Consider the following 21,112-nt stretch of genomic DNA (forward strand, 5'->3'; position numbering starts at 1 on the left):
GATGCGCCAAGTGCAGAGACGCGAGTAGTTCAAATCCGAACAAGTACTCTTATCAGTTATGACGATGAGCCACAAGCAGACTCCTGATCATCTCTCAGTTATCTTTCTGGTGCCACGAATCTCAGTTTGATCTCTAGCTGCCCGAGGCAGTCGCACTTCTGCGTTCAATTTGCGATCGCGCGCTTTTTTTCGATCTCCTTCTGCGAGCTTTTCTTCCGGGTTATTGGCTAGTGATTGAAGATTGGAGTTGATTTCTCTGTAATTGGATTTATCAGTGACCAAAAAGCAGAAATGTGAACAAGTGATCTAAGAATTTCTCACAAGAATCAGCGGTTTTTGTAACTTTTAATAAAAGTTACAGGATGAATTTCACAGATGAGCACTTGAGTTTACTGAATAGTGTTAATGATTCCCTGGAACTCAAGTGCCTCCTCCAGGCGGCTATTGAGACGTCCTCGGAGGAGATTGAAGGATGCCCAGTATTCTTTGATTCTGTTCTCTGTTGGCCTCGAACTCCCGCAGCAACTTGGGCAGTTCAGCCGTGTTTCGCGGAATTTAAAGGCGTCAAGTACGACACGACACGTAAGTCCTTCACGGATTCTTGAGAACTTTCTACACGGTAAAAACGTTGTTAAACAAAAATTGTACTGTGTAAAGTTAAACATGTTGAAGGGAATCTGCGTTTTGGTAATGGTATAAGGGAAGGCTTTCAGGCTTCGTACACACTCTGGCTTCGAATACTTCAGATTTTCCCATATTCCTTTAATAAATCTGACCTATGGCTATATATTTTAAAATCAAGTCTTATGTCATACAATTTCTGAAAAAAACAATTCAGATTCATTAAAGGAATATAGGCAAATATGAAGTGTTCGAAGCTAGAGTGTGTGCGAAGCCTACAACCCTTCCCGTTCCTACATGTTTTATGAAAAATACATAAGTTATTTGCACACGGATTACACATTTAATGATATTATAACACTACGCAAGAATTACACTTTTTTGCAAAAATATAAAGATAATCGTGTAATCACGTTAGGTGATAATCACAGCTTTTGCTATAAGCATCATAGAGAAAGATATCATTGAGCAACTGAAAAAAATGGGATTGAAAACAATAAGTGAATATTTTTCCTTGATTTTTTGAAGCTCCTGAACATTTCTCCCAAAGAAAATCATGAACCATGACATTATAAGTTTCTGATATAGGGTAAGTGTGCCAAATCTCGACATAGTTGCAAGAAAGCGCTAAAGTCTTAAGTTTGAAATGTAATATTCTTAATACAAATTGAATTTTTTCTTACTTTTTTATAAGGAGTGTTGCATGGAACCTTGTAAACAGTTTATCGTCTTTACTTTCTCTAAAATCATTCCTTATATATTTTAAAAGGAATAAAAATGTTGACATAGCATTGGTGGCTTATTCCGGCCACCTTCATTCTCATAATTTCTTGCCCTTCCAGAATTCTTCCAATGTCTTTTTCAGATTATCTTGCTCGTCGAAGCGATATTTTTTTATTATTTTTTGCATTGTAGAATATCTAGAGTAGGGTGGAGTCTACACTTATGGATGCTATATGCTTATGGACAGCGTGAAATAATCTTAAGTTTTTACGTAAAACAGATTTCCAAAAGTTATAAAATTATTAGTTTATGTTGTAATTAACACTTTTTTTGATTTTTCGAAATCTATTTAGTGTAATAACTAAAGATTTTTGCGTTGTCCATAAGTGTATATAACATCCATAAGTGTAGATTCCACCCTATGTAAAAACTAAAAATTCATGGAAATTTGAGGAACAAAAAATGTGGCCGGAATTGCAAGCTGGCCGGAATTTGGTACACTTACCCTAGCTTATTGAAATATTAAGACGAAGATCTTTAAGAAATTGGTACAATTATTTTATAAAATTCGTTTTCTCTCAAAAACGGTACATTCTAAAATATTCAAGTTAAAGGATGATTGACAAAGGGAAACACAAAGAAGATTTTCCTGAAACAAACTATCTCCCTATCTCTTCATTTTATCTGAAATTTTCTATATTTTTCTAAACAAAAACCTATAATATTGTTCAAAAATTCGTCTGAAAATATTCTTTTTAAGAAAGGAGCTAATAAGTCTCTGTTTCTGATACAATAGGGGAGACTGGAGCAAAAAGTCACAAATCGAAAATTTTAAAATTCAATATCTTCCAAGATAAATAAGATAGCGGCTTAAAATTTTTTCCATAGATAGCCTCCATAGGTCTTCTTTAATGTCGTAAGTTTGTTAGAATTTGAACAAGGAATTTAGTAAACAAAAAATATCGAAATTTTTAGCCCTATTTTTGAAATATTTTCCGTGAAGAAGATATCAATTATTAGCTACTTATATTAAATTTGATGCACTGGTTAATATTTCAAAAATTATCTGGATATTCCTTGAATACGAATCCGCTATCTATTTTAAAATTTTACAAAGATTCTTTTCTCCAGAAATCCTTTTATTAAAAACGACCACTTGGGGTAAAAAGTAACAAAAGCTATGGAGCAAAAAGTACCAAAAACCGGAACAATTTCTGATGTTCCACGGTAAAAAGCGTCAATGCTATGTGTTGCCGCTTGTTGTTTGCATTGGTTAAATGATTTGCAGTCTTTTGTGTGTGTGTTTTTTTTTGTAAAATACCTTGAAAAGCGTTTTTGTCGTTCAGATAGAGAAAACGGTGTTTTACAAAGGTGTAGAAGAATAAATTTCCTATGAAAATATGTAATCTAGGTATTTTACTTAAATTTACGGAATCCCGTAATAAAGTGAATCAAAATGTGATAGTATCTTATGCCTGATACTATTTGCCCCAGCATTTTTGAGAATGATCGCAAAATTACATTTTAGAAAACTGCTCGATAAATATATTTCCTTACAAAATAGACAAAAAAGGCTTTCACAGAGTTATAGAGCGGTAAATTTCCTATAAAACTGTGCTAATTAGAAATTTTGGAGGTGCTCGGGTAGCTTGTAAAAAAATAAAATATCCGTTTTGTGACTTTTTGCCCCAGTCTCCCCTACCATTAACTGCATATTTACTAGATACGATTTGGTATTGATTTTAGAACTTTGTGACCATATATACTAAAAGATCTTGGGATTCAATTTAAGACAATGAGAAATAATAGAATATTATGGGATTGATGTAACAACACTGTGGTATTGATTTACAATGACTTGTAAAATTAATTTTAAAAGGGACAGATAATCCTAACCAGCTTATGTAGGTGAGATTCTTAACGTGAGCTAACTCGGAGTGCATGCAAATTCGATTTAGAGCTGAAGTTGGGAGACGCCATTCAGTTATCTTGAATCAAATTCGTGAAATTATACAAATTTTGTATTTCAACCAAAATATCAAGGATTTGGATGAACTGACAGAAAAGTGATATATGGGTGAAATGTAGACCAGAATGTTCTCTATAATTTTCTCATAGAACATGATCTCATCGATTACTCAGAAGCCAAGATAAGCGAGGTTTTTTGTTTCTTAACTCGTTTTTTCATCCAGAGTTCCCCAAGTAGTCATTTGTTGAACTTCAACTATATCAAAGAATTGTTGTATTTTGTGAGACTCTTCATTTAAAACCCTATTTTAAGTCTCTTGGTGGAGTAGAGGCAGTCAAATTGGCATCTGAGTGATTTCAAAGCGTTATTATGGGAAAAATCAATTTTTTCACACTTAAACGGCAAAATCGGAGTGATAGCGTAGTCTGAGCGGAAAATGATGTATGGACGAAATGTAGAGACAAATGTCCTCTACAATTATGTCGAAGTAATCATCAAAATCGGTTCAGCGACAGTCGAGATAATTGAGGTTATGTGATATTGAAATTGGTTTTTCGACTGTGGCGCCCCTGGTGTTGGTCCCACAAAGTTCAAATATTCTAGAAAGTTGTAGCATTTGGTGAGATCTTTCGTTTAAGCCCTCATTCATTAAAATCGGTCACATAGAACCGGAGATATGATTTTTTGAATTTCGTGAACTTTGACCCCTCATATCTCCGGTTCTATTGAAACCACAGCGCACATACGCACCATTTTGGAAACGTCCTAGACTGGACTACAACATACTAAAATTTCATTAACTTGCACAATGCCGTTTTTGAGAAAAGTGACTTTGAATTTCGATGAATTTTGACGCTATCACAGCGCCACCTGTGGTGACTTTTTGAACTTCCATCTGAAAGTGCTCATCGAGACGAAACCAAAAAGGTAAAATTTATGTCGCTATGTTAATTAGAACCGGAGATAGAGGCCGGTCAATGTTCGAACTTTGACCCCTTATAGCTCGGGTCAGGGGTTATGGATCGACTTAAGGTTTTTTTTGTTTGATAGGTATAATCAACGGCTACAACATACTAAATTTTCAGCCCGATGCACAATGGAATTTTTGAGTTATTTAACTTTTAAGATTTAAAAATTTTCTTTTTAAAAAAAGCGCCCCTAGCGGTGGTTTTATGAACTTGCGATGTTAGATGGGGAAGTGGCATTTCACGAGAGCTTTCTAAAAAGCCCTCACTTTTTAAATTCTGACAATTAGAACCGGAGTTATGGCCATTTTAAGAAAAATTTTTTGGACCCTTATAGCTCGGGTCAGGGGGGTCGGGGGACCTTAAGTTTGGTACTAATGGAAAGCTCTAAGGCCCAGCTATAACATACTAATATTTGAGCCCGTTCGATGCCATAGGGGCGGAGCTATTGAGAAAACAAAAAAAGGGGGGTCTTCAAAATGGCGGAAGGAGGGGTGGGGGGTGGGGAGTCAATGCACCAAGTTGCAATTTTCATACGATATTTAACCTTTGCCGAAAACCGCAAGTCGATATCTTTTTTAGTTTAGGAGCTATTAAGCTCCAAAGAGCGGCCGGCCGGCCGGCCGGGAACGTAACTTAGCCCCCCATATATTCGTGATCAGGAAGTGGCGAAACACATTTTGGCCAAGTTTGAGGTCGATCGGACGACATGAAATTTTGTTAGGATTATAGTAGGTGAGATTGTTAAGAATCTCACCTAATAGCTTATATAAAATTAACATAATGTTCCCTTAAGGTCAATCCCAGAATTCAATATGCTCGCTTAATGTTTTTAAAATGAATAAAAAAATTCTTATGAATTTGATATATTTTGGGATAGTCAATAATACATTGGGATAGACAATAATTCTTAAAAATCACATGAACAGATGTATCAAAACTGTATCTTCATATTCATTACAATATCCTTACACTTATTCCATATGTTATTGCATCCAAATCAAATTCACAAAGAGAAAATCACCGCTCCTATAAGCTTACACACGTTTATTAATGATGATTCTTACTGTATAGAAAAATTAAATAAGCTAAAAAGTGACGCAAAATCTCTTTTACTCAGAATGGCAAAAATTTAATCAGTAAATTAAACATTCGTGGTTGATTAAACACTAATGTATAGATAATACAAAAGATGTTTTTCGCTTTGTTTAAATAGTGTATCTTCTTTCAATTGAATCTTTATTCATAAAGTAAAGAAAAATGCTGTGCAAACTCCTAATTTGTGATTTTTTCATTGAAAAAAAATCCGACTTTTTATTTGCAATTTTTGGGTAAAATTAATTTTTCAAAGGTTGTTTTTCTATTTGGTTAAGTATATGCAAATATTTTCAAGTATGAATAAATTAGAAGCAATAGGAATGGTGTAAGGTCATGGACATAATGCCACTTAATTGTATCATAAGAATTCAAATCGGTTTCTTTATTAGAAGTCTTTATTATAGATTGCTACTCATATTTTCATCCAAAATAATTTAGATAAATAATTTCAGGATAAGTCGCCAGCATTTTTATTAATTTTGTCAGTAATACAATTTCAAATTTGATCACTTGAAACTTAAATAAAAGGATTCCTAATTTAAAAATTAAATTTTGACAAATAGAAGAAAATAAAAAGGTTTTTCCTTTATTTTTAGACTAATTTCTGTAAATATTTAGACTTTTTATTGGCCGAATTGGCTATAATACTCTAATTAGTTTATTGAGCAATTAAACGAAATTAAACAAAGCCAAAGACAATGACAAAGCATAATTTTGTTCTTAACATGCTGCTAAACCCGAAGTAAGGCCATGAGAAAGCCCATCATCGTACAGTTCCATTATTCTCTACGATTTTCTACGACTTCCAATTAATATATTATAATTATAAAACATTTTAAGAATTTTCTACTTTGTGTTCAACTACAATTATATTCTTATATTATTTTAATTATGTTATTATTAAAAGATAAAGTATTATATTTCAAAGAAAATTGAAAAATAATATCTAGAATTCATACTTGAATAATATGAAGTATAAATTATTAAAATTTAATAAAATATAAAATTTAATTTAATATAACTATCAAAGCGATATTTTAAAATTTCAATATGCTGAGTAACTTTAAGATTTTACATTAAAATTCTGTTATTTTTAAACTCTAGGAAAAAAAACTTTTGAAACTGCTTATGGCCAGATGTATTACAATGTAATAAGGGCTTTATTACATTTTTAAATTGTTATAAAATTTACAAAATCCTAGGAAATATAAATTTTAATGTTCTTTCATTTTGAGTATAGCCAGGCAATACTTCTAAAATTGTAAAAGCTTCAGAAGCACTTAACGATTTTTCAATTTTCAAATATTTCAAATCGGAATTTTGCAAGGATTTGATTAAACTTGAACAATTAAGGGTAGTCCTGACCGATTTTTGTAATCTTGAATTTTTATTAAACCCGAAAAATCGTTCTATACGGTCGTTAAAATAACGTCTTGTAGTTCTTTTACTTCAGATCTAGGTAGATCTATTCCAAAATTTGAAGAATTGAAATATTTTTTGCATGTACATGGCTTTCCTTAAGCCTTTTTATCAAGTTTCATTGATTAGTAAAAAAAAACAAACCGTATAATTGCAAAAGGTTCAACTAAGTTTAATTAAGCCTAATTTACAAACCTAAAGAAAAATTTGACAAGGGCTCATGATATAGTCAGAGTAATTTTTAGAGATTGTTTCAATTTTAAAACAACTAAATCTATCTTAAATTTTCAAAGATGTTGAAAACCTTTAACATTAAAGGCTGTTCTTAAACGATTTTAATAACCTTAGGTATTTAATAATCCTGTAAAATTACGCTTTACGTTAATTAACGTCTTGAGGTTCTTTGATTTTAAATCCGACAAAATGTGTTTGTACAAATGCTGTAATATTGATCTTATACGGGCTTCAGACCTAAGAGTTAGCCATCTGGCTTAACTCTTCTAATTCCTAATTAGGTACGATTTTCTAGAAAATTGTTGTTTAGGATTAGATTATAAGGGCAAATGACTCATTAGATTTTGAAAAACCAATAAAATTACTTGTTATGTAAATCCTCCAGTCTGAAGCCGGCATTAGAGAGAAATCTTCAAGCTTAAAGTTTAGCCTTCCTGAAGGTCCGATTCCAAACAACAGGCTATTGCAGGTTTCTTTTTCAAAATCTAACCAATTAAATACATTTGATACTACACCTTAAAATAAAATTTTAGCAAAAAATTTATTTAGAAATTATGACAGGGTATTCATTTGGGATAAACCTTATACAGGTTTTAAGCTGTAAGTTCAGTTCCAGGATATCCCTAAATCCTAAATAACTTCCAAGTTTAATCTTAAGTCAAAATGTTCTAAAAATCTAGATAACAGTTGAGAAAATAGAACAATTAATCAACATGGATAAACCTTATACGAGTTTGAAGCTGAAAATTTATCCCAGTTCCAAAATATATTTAAATCTCAATAACATGCAAGTATAAGCTTAAGTTAAAATTTACTTTAAAATCTTACATTTTAAGAAATTATAATAGTTAATTCATACGGATTATCCTTATACGGGTTTCAATCTCGAAATTTAGTCCCGTTCCAGAATACCTCTTAATCCTGAAAAAATTGCAAGTTTAATCTTAAATCAAAATTTTCTCAAAAATCTTGGTTGTTAAGAAATTAGGACATTTAATGAACCATATAGATAAACCTTATACGAGTTGCAAGTTGGAAGTTTAGCCCAATTCAAGAATATGTCTGAATCCTTAAAAAATATGTAAGTTTAATTTTAAGAACTGTTAATCCATAGAGATAAACCTTAAATCTATAGCCCGTATAAGTCAATAAGTCTTCCACAACTTTGCTTTTAAACAGAGAACGCAACAAGATATTGCCATTTAAGTGGACAATGGGACAATTACACAAACTACGAGGATTGTGCTCACATTGTACGGGATACAGTTGTGTCTGAATTTGAGCCTCATGTAGACCTCCCAACCTACATCTACTGCATCGGCTACATTTTAAGCCTCAGCACCCTCTTCCTGGCCACACTGATCTTCTTCACTTTCAAGGAACTCCGATGCCTCAGAAACACAATCCACGGCAACCTCTTCGTTACTTACATCCTATCCGTGATAGTCTGGCTGATTGCCCTTGCTCTCCAGCTAACCCACTCCACCTCAAATGCTGCCTGCACGCTCATAGTGATCCTCCTGAATTACTTCACGCTGACCAACTTCTTCTGGATGATGGTGGAAGGATTGTATTTGTACACTTTGGTGGTGAAGACCTTTTCGCGGAGCAATCCTCACGTGGGACTGTACATGACCCTCGGATGGGGAGTTCCGTTTGGCTTTGTAGCTATTTGGGCCATCATTAAGGCAGCCTCCTCAACACCTTTGACACCACACAAAATGACCGGGGTGAGTGGACACTAAAACACTTTGTCCAATGGGACAATTTTGGGATGTTGATTGTGAATTATTCAGGAGCTTTTGCAAAAAAGACCTTTCTAGAGCCATAAAGTTCTCTTCAAATCTTTGTTTGATGATGCTATTGTTTAAAGAGATTTTTATTAGAGACCCTTTTAAATTCAATTCCCAGATCAACTTGACTTTCCATTACTATTTGGATTTTTTGAGTTTAGGTCTTTTCATCATTTTAGGTTTATTAGATTGATGTCGTAAAGAATGTTATTCAAACAAGAATATATCTAGGTAAAGAGGAAAAGCACTTAAAGATTTTAACACGGAATCAACCCAAGTAGCAAAATACTACAATGTTTAAGTTGTTTTTTCGTCAAGTGATAATAACACAATTGATAATTCATAAGTCATAAAAACGTAAGATTAACTAAAGAAAGCTTACTATTATGGTGCTTTTCATTATCTGATGGCAGTGTGTGAAATATTAGTTAAAATACAGCTAAATATAACAAATATGGGTGTCACAGATGAAAGTATTTGCCTTCAATTGTTCATAGGTCCTTGTTCTGTAAATATAACCACAATAGCCTTACAATATTCGTGAAATTTTAGTGTCTGAAGCAGAACATTTATGAATGTTTTAATTACTTTATCTCCCGAAGTATAGACTTAAATGCTAACCTCTTTCAAAAGATCCAAAATATGATTCTTTGAAAGTATCACGGCGTTCAATACTTTTAATATGAATAATTGAACTTTGACGTGCAAGAATTATCACAAAAAAAGGTATTAAGGGAAGTGTACCACGGATCGGAATGTTATGAGACGTGCTCCATATTTAGTTGAATGAATATGAGTTCCAAAACACTATTTGGTATTTTTTTACATGCCAATTTATATATTAGTGATCCATTTAATCATTTTCGTGTATTGACACTTTAGCTAATTACGAAAATTAATAATATATAGGTGTAATTGTAAGGATGCAATGTGTTCCGCGGATCGGAAGGGACTTAATCAGGTGTTCCACGGATCGGCAGATGTTTTTGATGAGAATTCTCCTGCTTTCTTGGAATATTAATCACTCTACAAGGCTTCACTGAAGCTTCCTTGTCATCCTTACACTGTGCACTGTGTATTCACATGATACAACTTCTAAAATTGTTGAATTTAATGAAACTTTCACTGGTAAATTGTTCTATCACAATAAAAACATCTAATAATGGGTGTGAAGATGACAGCTGAGCGCAATTTTCTACGAAAAAAATCTGCCGATTCGAGGAACAGATGAAAGAAAATGTACTTGTTCGCAAAAAATAATTTATTTTCAATATTTCTTGCCGAAATAATTAAAAAAGTGTATTGATAGTAAAATTAGAGTCATTGAATATTCATTTTTTAATCAACACAGATTTGTAAATAAGTTTAATCAAACATAATTCCTCATATTCTTGCAGACAAATTCTCGCGTGAAATATTAAGAAAGTGATGAATGGCGGATTTTTTGCTAAGACTCTGATACAGTGATACAATAAATTATGTAAATAATAGCAATTTTGTTTGAAACTCGACAAGAAAATTGGTTTTGTACATTAAATATGAACTAACGTGATGCATCTTGCTAAAGAAAATTACTAAAATACAGTGAATAATTTTCAAAGGTGCATTTTATTTTGGGATGCCGATACGCGGGACAACCTTCCGATCCGAGGAACACTGACGATCGCTGGTACACTTACCTTATAAACCAAGTATTTTGATCCTTGATCCAGAATTATTTTAGGTTGTGACTCTTAACAGGAAATAATTAATTTTGGAGACGAGCTCCATGAGAATCCGTTAAGTTTCATTTAAATTTCATTTCATCCTGAATTTAGTCATTTTCTTCTTAACAAAGAGTGATATTTCATTCTTTCATCCTAACCTTAAAAAGCTCTCTTGCATCATCACCGGTCGCAAAGACACGCCATTTTTAATTAGTGAAATAAATCCGAATTTATTAAACTAATCGCGAGCATTTTCAATTCAAACAACGTTGCATCACGTTCACAAGAATTCTGGGCATCCAAGAACGAGTAAAGATCATTTATCGGGCAAAGAGAAAAAAAAATTTTCATACAGATCCCACAGGATTCAGCCTGGAAACATTCACTTAACAGTCATTCTCACACATTATCATACACACAGGTTTTTCTCGCGACCAAATTGAACGTGTAAAAAATGGCTTATGACGCCATCCATCATTGAAAAGTTCTTGTGGTACAGGTAATTTTTGAGTAAGCAAAGTGACAATAAAGTTACTAAGCGTTGCCAACCTAAATAAAATCACAAACTGCAATCAAAATTTTATTTTATACCATGTAGACTGTCTCATCAATCTTAAAGTAAAGAAAAATTGTAAAGTATAAAAAACGGTAATTATTTAAGATTTTAAAGTATTAAAACGGTTTAAGATGAAGGAGTTGCTTCGCGTGACTGTTATATGACTTTCGTATGATTATCAGAAGTCAAGGACCATCGTTTTATATGGCATGGACTTCCATGACCGCAGATTGTTGTTTTCCATTGGAGTTTTTGAATTATGACGTCAAAATGATTAGAAATGTGTATTAGAAAATTGACCAGAAAGGAACTCCTAAGCCGTGGGAATGGCCGTCTTTAGTAGATATCCCAACAAGACACTGCGCGCCATACCAATTTAGCTTAAAAACAACGTTTTGTTGTTCGTTTTAAACACACAATGGCCTCCACGGTCGTCGGACGCAAGTCCGCCCGACTTCTCTATTTGGAGAATTTTATTAGCCAATATCAGGACTAAAAACTACTAAGCTGTCGTCGAGCTGAAACCAGTCCTTCGTCGTGAATGGACTTGGATTCCGGAAACTATAAAATAATTTTAAATAAAAAAAAATACAGCGTTTTTGAAACACATTGTAGAGATCCTGAAGCCTAATGGCATTTATTCCCTTAAAAAGAATTGAAGCTATCTAAATATACATAATATTCGTAATCCTCATAAAGATTATACAATTATGACCATTTATGTTTGAGTCTCTGGTTAGTAAAATTACCTCAGTATGACGATTATTATACTTTTCCCTTACGTGAAGGCTCTAATTTGATAAGAAAATGTAACTCAATTTCATTCCAATTTTGGACTTTGAATTTTAAAATATGTTCTCTTCAAGGCAATATTAATAACTTAAAACTTACCTTTTCCTCACGTAAACTTTCCAATTGGTAAGAAATTGCTACTTGGGAACTATAAGCTTCTTTGCAAACTTGATGTGTACAACACTGTACTGTTAGGAGCATTAGACGACGAAGAGTCAAAATATTTAGTTTTCTGCCAGAAGTTAACTTTAAGCATGCGAAATGTCAATGCTAATTCTCATCCAATTAGCGCCCCTAAAAGCCAACATTAATCATCATCTCTGACTAACACCCAACTATTCCAGCTCGATCTCGAATGTTCGTGGATGCGTGAGTCTCTCGTGGACTGGATCTGCAAACTTCCCGCCTGCACAGCCCTCCTGGCCAATCTCATCTTCCTGGTGCGCGTGATGTGGGTATTGATCACAAAGCTACGATCGGCAGAAAATAGCGAGACAAAGCAGTATCGGAAGGCCTCAAAAGCCCTCCTTGTACTGATGCCATTGCTAGGAATAACGTACCTAATTGTGCTTTCGGGACCATCAGAGGGCGTTGGAAGCTACATTTTTGCCGTTGTTCGCGCCATTTTGCTCAGCAGTCAGGGATTCTCTGTATCCCTGTTCTACTGCTTCTTAAATTCCGAAGTGCAAAATGCCATGAGACACAGATTCAACAAATGGCGAGATAAGAGAAATATCAGGGGAAACATCGCTCATAGATTCCAAAAGTAAGTACTAAAATTTCTGGAGTAGTATCAAGTAGAGTGACCAAAAGGCATCAGAATAGGTTTTAGAACATAGGAGATCATTCCTAAATTCAAAAAACATTTAGGGTTACAACCGTAATTGCGTGGTATAATTGTTAATTAATGTTCTCTCTTATACAAATTTAAAAGGAATTTTTAGTACATGTCTGTGTACTAAAAAGGAGCAAAGTAAAAAAAACAAAAACAAAAAATCGTATTATTGAGAACTTCACTATTAGGACATAAGCATATTTAAAAATTTGGCACTTTTCTGTTATGTACTAAATTATTCAGTGGTCTAAAATATATTATACTTTTAAAATTATAAGATATGAAGTAATAAGAAAATAAGAAACGAGTATTATTAATAAATTTACTACACTTATATTTTAGTACTAATTGAAATCCAATTTTGTGGCAACCGATAGCGAACTTTATCAAAAGTTTCTCTTTAAAAAGAATTAGGATCTAACTACATATCGACGGCTCCATTTCATACTATGCTAAGTCTTTATATTACTTTATATTACTTCTTTATCTTACTCCGAGAGATATGTTGTTCCTGAGACCGAGATCTACAACAAACTGGTGAAAATTTGGTGGTCATCCGATGTTCGGGTATATTAAAGACTTTCAAAAAAAAAGTTACACGGGCAGCATAGGAAATCGCCAACTTCAAATGGCTCTTCTGAAAAGTTGTCATTCTGAGATAACATAGTATGGAATGGAACCGTCGATATATATCAAGACGAATTTGAGATCTCAGTACAAAATGCCACATATTATAAAAGATACGACAGATTTAGTACTCACTTTTATTTATATTTAAAACCAGAATTACTACAGTTTTAAATTTTATTGGGCTCTCTAAAGCTTAGTAAAATAGTTCTTATAGTATTATTTTTCTTAATATTATATTTAGTACAAGCAGTATCAGAGGCTTTATAACTAAAACCAAATATATGTTTCACGTCATATTTGCTAAATTCAATACCTCGTTGGAAATTATTCAGTAGCATGGAAAAAATAAAACTGTCATAGAATTATCGTACTATGTCCTTGTAAAAGAACTTTTTAAACCTTTTATTGATGATATCTTCAACTTTCGGTTTTCCAAGCTTATTATTTTGTCCAAAACTTTCAGATCTGTACTAAATAGCTATGGTAATTCTGTACTAAATCAATTCCAACGCAAAATAAAAAGAGGAAATCTTTTTCCTGAACATATTTTTTAGAACAATACTGTTCTCAACTCAAGTGTTTCTGCATTATCAACTTTTCTTTGTATTCTTTCTGTCTCGTGTTTTATCTAGTCCTCTCCGTATTGCAAAACCATCCTGTCGTGACAGGAACGCACATAAAGAAGAGTCGATAACGCAGAAGCATTTGAGAGCAGTCGTGTTCTAAAAAAATGTTCAGGATAAAGTCTTTTCATTTTCATTTTTTAATGGAATAAAATTGAAACATTCTTGAATTTAACTTGAATTATTCTCTTCAAATCTTTCCAAACGTAAACCAATTCCAATGAATTAAGCTTAGAAATTTTATCGATATCTGCCTTGATCTTCCTAATTCTGCAGGAGCGAAGGACACAAGAATCGAATCGAACCCTTGTCACTCTCTGTTACAGGGTATCTGATATAAAAATCAAATTCGTTAAAGTTCTGATTTCAGCGACAAAATCCGTGTGTCCTCAAATTATATTGAGGGTTCCCAGTTCCCGGGCATTCTCGGTAGCTTCCTAATACGCGTATCAGACTAGGAGATTAACCCCCTTTCCGAATGTCTCGAAATATTGAATAGCAAGCATTTTTATTAATAATAATAGAAGTAGTGGTGGCACAACATTCCATGAAGGAACTAGGTCTTCCCAGAAGGGGAGTTCGGGACATCAATTACTCCCTCCGTTCCGAAATAAGTCGTACGTTTGGGGAAACACTAGGGGTTAAGGAACGGTTTCAGAGAATGTTTTTGTTATTTGTAAATATCTTATGTATGGACTATCCTCCATGTTCAGGGATAATATGGGGATCCTACGACGATGGTAAGTTGAGGAATCGATATGTTGAAGTTGTTCATTTTTCGCGTTTTTTTCAAAGAGCTCCGGTAGATAGTTAATTACTAAAAAATGGACTGTGATTAACATTACAGGCTAGAATTTGTTCTAAATTTTTAGTATTCACAAGTAGAACTCAACATTACCGATATGACATTTTTCATTGCTCAAATTTTGAAGAATAAGCAATAAAAAGAACATTCTGTTTAATGTGTACGAATATCTGGGTGCTAAATTAGAGATAGAGACTTGAGACCTTCGGCGGACCCCCCCCCCCCCATAAGTTGACTTTGGGACCATTACTATGTCCCTCATTTCCCCCCCCCCCCACCCCTCCCCTTCCCATCCAAAACCATGTTTCTTGGTATTGGTCGAAAACATGTCGCGATTTTTTTCAGGGAAAAGGGAGGAGCCAGGGAAAAAGTAGGGACACATTAATGATCCCAGAGTCAACTTATGGGGGGGGGGTCCCCCAAAGATCCCAAGTCTCTATCTCTCACCTCTTTGCACTTAATTTCGATTGAAAATAAAACGCAAAAGACATTTTTAAGACATTCGTTCCTCGACTTACCATGAAGGCTGAACCCCAATTTTAGTGCTGAACACCAACAATAGTTCTTTACAAGAGATAATTGTTGGTACACAAAACATTTACCAACAAACTTTCCCTTAATCCCATTTTTTCCAAACGTATGACTTATTTCGGAACAAGAATTTTTCCCAAACGTACGACTTATTTCGGAACGGAGAGAGTATTATTTTTTCTTATATAGGGATGGGGTTGTCAGTCCCATGCCTGTGGAATCAAGTGCAGTGAAGCTCACTGGATGCAATCCGAACACCTTTAACGCCAGAAAAATTCCTGGTGACCTAAAGGGGATTCGAACCCGGGACACTTGCATCATAGAGCGAGTGCTCTATCACTTGACACATAGAGAGCCCCATCAGCTTCTTTTTTGAATGAATGAATGAAAGATTTATTGTATAACAGCCATTCGGCCTCCTTGTAAAATAAATTGATCCGGTACTACTATACAGAACTTGGACTCTGTGAGTCGGTGTCTCTTGGTCAGAATACCACAGTATTTCAGGCTGAGGTCACAGCAATCCTGGTTGGAGTACGGAGTCTGATTGAGGCTGGTATTTCTGACCGGAGAATAAACCTATTTTCTGACAGAAGAATTGCTTTACTATCCATCTCAGGTTATAACTCCCGCTCTTCGTTGGTGCTTGAGTGCCGAAAAATGATAGAAATGGCTTCGCTCCACTGTGAGATCACTCTGGGTATCTGGGCACTGCGGCATAGAACTAAACTGCGGTATAGAGGGTAATGAGGAGGCGGAACGCCTCGCAGTAGCAGGAGCGAAGACTGCGAGACAAAAAAATTTGTGTTTGTGCACAGTGAGGCGACAATCAGAACAAGTGATTCCCAACCCACAAATTTAACCCAAATAGAGACAGGAAAACATTCCCTCCTCTACCCAGGCTTGAACTGGGGGCCTCTCGCTATCTAGGCGAATGCTCTACCAACTGAGCTATCGGGGCACTGGCTCTGATTGTCTTTGCCACTGATTTCAACCAATTGCCATGTGCACTTCAACTATTCAATTTAAATTCAATTTTAACTAATTTAATTGAATTTAATCTATTCATTTTAATTCAATTTAAAGCAATAAATTGCTAGCTATTTAGGATTTGAGACCTTCGCAAACTGAGCTAAGCCTCTAGTCTGAAGATCGCTTTAGCTAAACTGGTTTAACTACTCTGAAGAAAACATCTTGTTAAATGAACAAATGGATTTTGTTGAAATTTTGTCAAAAGGATGTTATTTACCAATTTGACAAAACTTTTTCTTGCATTTTATATAGAAAAACACCCTTTTGACAAACTTTTAACAAGATCCAGTTGGCCACCGATTTGACAAAACTTTTCCATATTCTGTATGGAAGAACATCCTTTTTACAAACTTATCTTGTTAATTTGACAAAACATTTTTTTTTTTTTCAGAGTAGCCCTCAGTAGGTTCTCTTTCTTCGTGTGAGACTCTCAAAATAACGAAATTAACACGAATGTTCACGAAGAGTACCCACTCTTCTTTTCTGTACTAAATATCTCAGATCTGTACTAAAATGTACGAATATTTTGTATGATAGCCTGTTAGAGTTTGTGCTAAATAATAAAGCGTGAAAATGAGGAAATTCGGAAGAGCAGCAATAAATCTTTTCAGGAAATATATTTCATAACATATCACGCTGTATGATTAACGTCAATAATAAACTTTTATGCAAAAATACAGCCTACACCAAGTAATATTGCCTCCTCCTCAATCTCATCAATCCCGCATCTTATGACTCCTAAAAATATTTTGTTTTTTAACATCTGACGCCCAGAGAAATCAAGATAATACATTTTACGTCACTGCAAAGATTTCTTGTAAGATAGCTCGCCCAGTAATTTGCTTAGGAAAATTTATTAAGATTTTGTGTTATTTTTGGAAGGGAAATCATGAAGCTGCATTGAGATCTGTCAATTGCATAATAATCTGTTTGGGTTATTGAGGATGATTGGGAACGTCTGGTCACTCTACTGACACCAGAAAAGCACACCCAATGACTTTCAAAATATATTGATCTCTTTGCAGTGCCCAACTGTGCTGAAGCATCATCGACAGAAAAACCATCAAAAGATTGCAAATAAATAAAACAAAACTTTATTGTTCATTTGTGTTTCTTCCCACCCTTTCCACCTTTGCCATGCTTGAAGAGTCCCATCTTGCGTTTGGCAGCATTCTTCTTCTGATTCTGCATCTGTTTGTTCTTGAGATTTTCCAAGCGGATGCGTTTTTTTACAATCTGTGCCGGATCCTTGAGATCTAGATCGGCTTTGCGCTTCTTCATCTTCACATTGACATTGTGCCTGGCCCATTGCTTCGTCGGATACTTCTCCATCTTGGGTGCATCTTCATCATCTCTCTGACTCTCCTCAATCTTTGTCCTTTCCTTCCATTCCTCGTACCGATTGGTTTTGTACGTTGCCGGTATCCAAACTCCCGATTCCGTTCGGATCTTTCCCTCCCTCGGATCCTGCACAGGTACCATCTTCTTCTTCACACGATCCCACTTCTTCAGCTTCCGGGCAATCTGCATGCCCTCATTGTTGTCCGGAGCCACATTGAGAACAGCCTCATTGGCTTCGCGACTGAAAGAATTCACCGCCAGGCCATCTTCCGTATGCTTATCAGCTGAATGATATGGTATCCACGGTTGATCTTTCTGTGTCTTCTTCTTCTCCACCATCTGCAAACACCCAGCATACCTCTGTTATTTTCCAGGTAAACATCATCAGACGCTCGAGACACAAATCCCAAGCAAACAAGGCCACAGAAATCTCCAAAGATATCCTCTCCACCTCCCCCCGACGCCTCTTCCCAAAGATTCCAGCCTCATCTTATCTCAGGCCAAAGCACCAAGTTTACTTTATTTTTTCCCCGAGATAAAATAAAAGCATAATTTCGCAGTATAACAAAAAATAAATAAATCAACCAAGAATTTATTGAAGAAAACCCCCCAAAAAATATTCGTCCTCCAGTCCAAAGTCAAGATTAACATAATATTTCACTGCTTTTTTTCTATACATAATAATAAATAATAAGAGTTTCAATATAAATAGAATTTTCCGGGAAGTCATAAAATTGTCGTGCAGAACGGAAATTGGAGATTTTCTTCACCAGAAACAATAAAAAAAAGAAGAAGAGAAGGAATGGAGATTCTCATGAGAAGCATTCCTCGCGAGATTTTTTTTTTATTCTAAACACAACAGAGTTTGGTGAGATAAACAAGAGATTCATGAACACTTCCCAAGGAAATTCATTCGCATTGTGTGTGTTTTTTTTTTCAGAAGCATTGTAACAGGGTTTTCACTCAGCAAATGCATAAATCAGCCGGAAAAGGTGAATGAATGATGGGAAAAATGGAAGGAGAACCAGTTGAATGTTCTGAAATATCTGAAAGCATGCTTCAAAGGAAAGAAGCCATGATTTTTGAAAACGATTAGGCAGACCCTTTTTTGTCTTTTTTTGGTACTTAAAACCCCATAACTCCGTTTCTACTGAACCGATTTGATTCCTCACTATTAGAAAATGAAAGGCCTTCGAAAGGCTAACAACATTCTAAAACATGTGAAGTAAGAAAAACCAAGACCAGAGGCGCTGTAGTCATTTTAGCAACATTTTGTCCACATTTATGTAGATGAAGCAACTTTATGCCTGTATGAAAATTGATTCTGGTTTGGAGTGGTATATCGTCGGTTGCGGCTACCTTTGTCGTATCTGCTTTTCTTTTGTGTCAGCATTTCACGCAAGAGGGGACGTCTGTATTGTAGTTGCTCCGAATGCAAATACAAAACAAATGCAGATACGACAGAGGTAGCCGCAATCGACGATATCTCAGATTCAGTTGAAGATATTTGAGCGAGCGAGAGCTATGTTTAGAATGCTTAGCTCATTATCTTCCTGAATGAATGTGGTACATTTGTCCTAATCGATTCAAATTGTGGTCAGTCCCATTTATGCCGAAGATAATATTCATTCATTTCTAAATGGAAACTGGCACATCGGGAGTTTTTCAGAGGCTCTCAAAAAATACAAATTCTGTAAGAAATTTTCGCGAAGAAAAAAGAAGTGGCAAAATGTCCCAAGTCTTGCGAAATGTTCAAACTCGTGATATAAATGATACTTTAACTCTTTCGTCTCTTTTGGGACTCTGAGTACCCAAAGCAGCATAAATGAATATTCTATGAAAAACAATGTTTTTTAATTATTCAGAACTGAGAAAAAATCAATTCTTTTGGATGATTACAAACTATAAGGATGTCCAAATGTAAGATATTTTTTGTAGGACCTCAATTAATTCCTGAGCTTAGATATTTTTGATTAAAAAATTATGAAATTGGCTTGCAGCATATGCTGCGGTCCGGAAAGAGTTAAAAGTACTTTCGTATTATGTACCATTTACCGGTTCACAACCGATTTATACCGATTTATAAATCACTCAAAACATCGTCTATTTAAGAGTAATAATTGGTTTTCAAATAAAACTTGGTTATCGGTTATGAAACGGTTTATTACTTCAAAACAGATTGATCCATCTCAAGACAACCATAGGGGTACCCTTAATGGTCTTAGATGTTTTTGAATTTTACATATGTTAAAGTACACGATAAAATAATATACCCCTATTTTTTTTCGCACAAAAAAAAATTCCTGGCCGGAGACACATGGCGTCAAAGATGGCGTCTCGCGCTTCATTCCCCCATAGCAAAATTCCGCAAAAATTCCAATGGAAAACTTGCGTCCAAATCGCTAAATTCGCTGGAATTTGACGCTAAAATTCCACTAAGTTTTCCTATGGAATTTAAAGCCGGAAATTCCATGGAAATCATAGTACTCCATGGAATTTACTAGTACGACATGCTGGAATTCCAGCGTTAAATTCCGCGGTATTCCGCGGAAGATTTATATGGAAACTCACACGTGAAACGTCCGCGGGATAAGCTGGAAAAAACATATGGAAATTTCCACTATCTTTCCATAGTGTTTTATATGGATTTTTCCACTAGTTTTCTGAAATGTCAAACAAATAAAATGGTGTTGCGACAACTTTTAGAATTTGTTTTCAAACCTTCCCCATAGCAAAAGAAAGTGGAATAGGAATAACAAGCGAAAAAATCCTCGGAATTTTCCACTAGGGGGAGGCTTTGATGTTTCGCACATACGCTACCATCGGACACTTCGAATTTCACCGGTATTACTTTATAACTTTCACTGATGGCTATATATTTTAGTAGCTAGTCTTAAATCACACCTTTCCTGAAAAAATTGGGAGTCTAATCCTTTTCCCCTAGTTTTAGGAAACAAAAATTAAAAACAGGTCCAAAACTGTAATTTTGCTGTGCAATATTTCATACGATTGTGCAGAATTAATATCACTTTTCTGAAAAACTACTATCACAGAGGGTAGAAGGGTTATTAGGAATCAGATTTAAGTAAAAATCTTTTAGGCTGAACAGGCATTTTTTGTGGATGGAACAAAATTCACAAACTTGACTCAGATTCATCGATCGCACATAGAAGACATGACTTCTCTCACATTTTCCAAGAAACTTCATTTTAGATGCGATCCCTCATATTCACATCTATTGTAATCTACCGATTTGATCCACCACTAAAAAGGAAAACTTAAAAATCGTAAAGTTGATAAACAAGAATTAATTTGACTCAAATAGGTTGCAGTTGAGTAATTATTAAGCAATTTTGCATTTCTTTGATATAAAAATATTTTTCACGCTTGCACAAACTGAATGTGCAATGAAAGAATCACATCTGCAATAAGCTCATAC

General features: G+C 34.7%; 2 protein-coding genes across 2 annotated transcripts in view; one reads left to right on the forward strand and one right to left on the reverse strand.

Annotated features, from left to right (window-relative positions):
- LOC129800402 (diuretic hormone receptor-like) lies at window positions 1-17,434 on the forward strand. Its single transcript, XM_055844751.1, has 4 exons — window positions 1-582; window positions 8,209-8,759; window positions 12,221-12,642; window positions 17,358-17,434. Exons 1-4 carry the CDS (start codon window positions 363-365, stop codon window positions 17,371-17,373), a joined length of 1,209 nt encoding a protein of 402 aa, XP_055700726.1. The 5' UTR covers window positions 1-362; the 3' UTR covers window positions 17,374-17,434.
- The window catches only part of LOC129800395 (ATP-dependent RNA helicase DDX54), a 16,114-nt gene continuing 12,412 nt past the window's right edge, over window positions 17,411-21,112 (reverse strand). Inside the window, exon 2 of the mRNA XM_055844740.1 lies at window positions 17,411-18,012. Coding sequence (XP_055700715.1) covers window positions 17,434-18,012 — 579 coding nt within the window. The 3' untranslated portion in view covers window positions 17,411-17,433. The remainder of the gene's footprint in view (window positions 18,013-21,112) is intronic.

The sequence above is a fragment of the Phlebotomus papatasi genome, chromosome 2, assembly GCF_024763615.1.
Source record: "Phlebotomus papatasi isolate M1 chromosome 2, Ppap_2.1, whole genome shotgun sequence".
NCBI lineage: Eukaryota > Metazoa > Arthropoda > Insecta > Diptera > Psychodidae > Phlebotomus > Phlebotomus papatasi.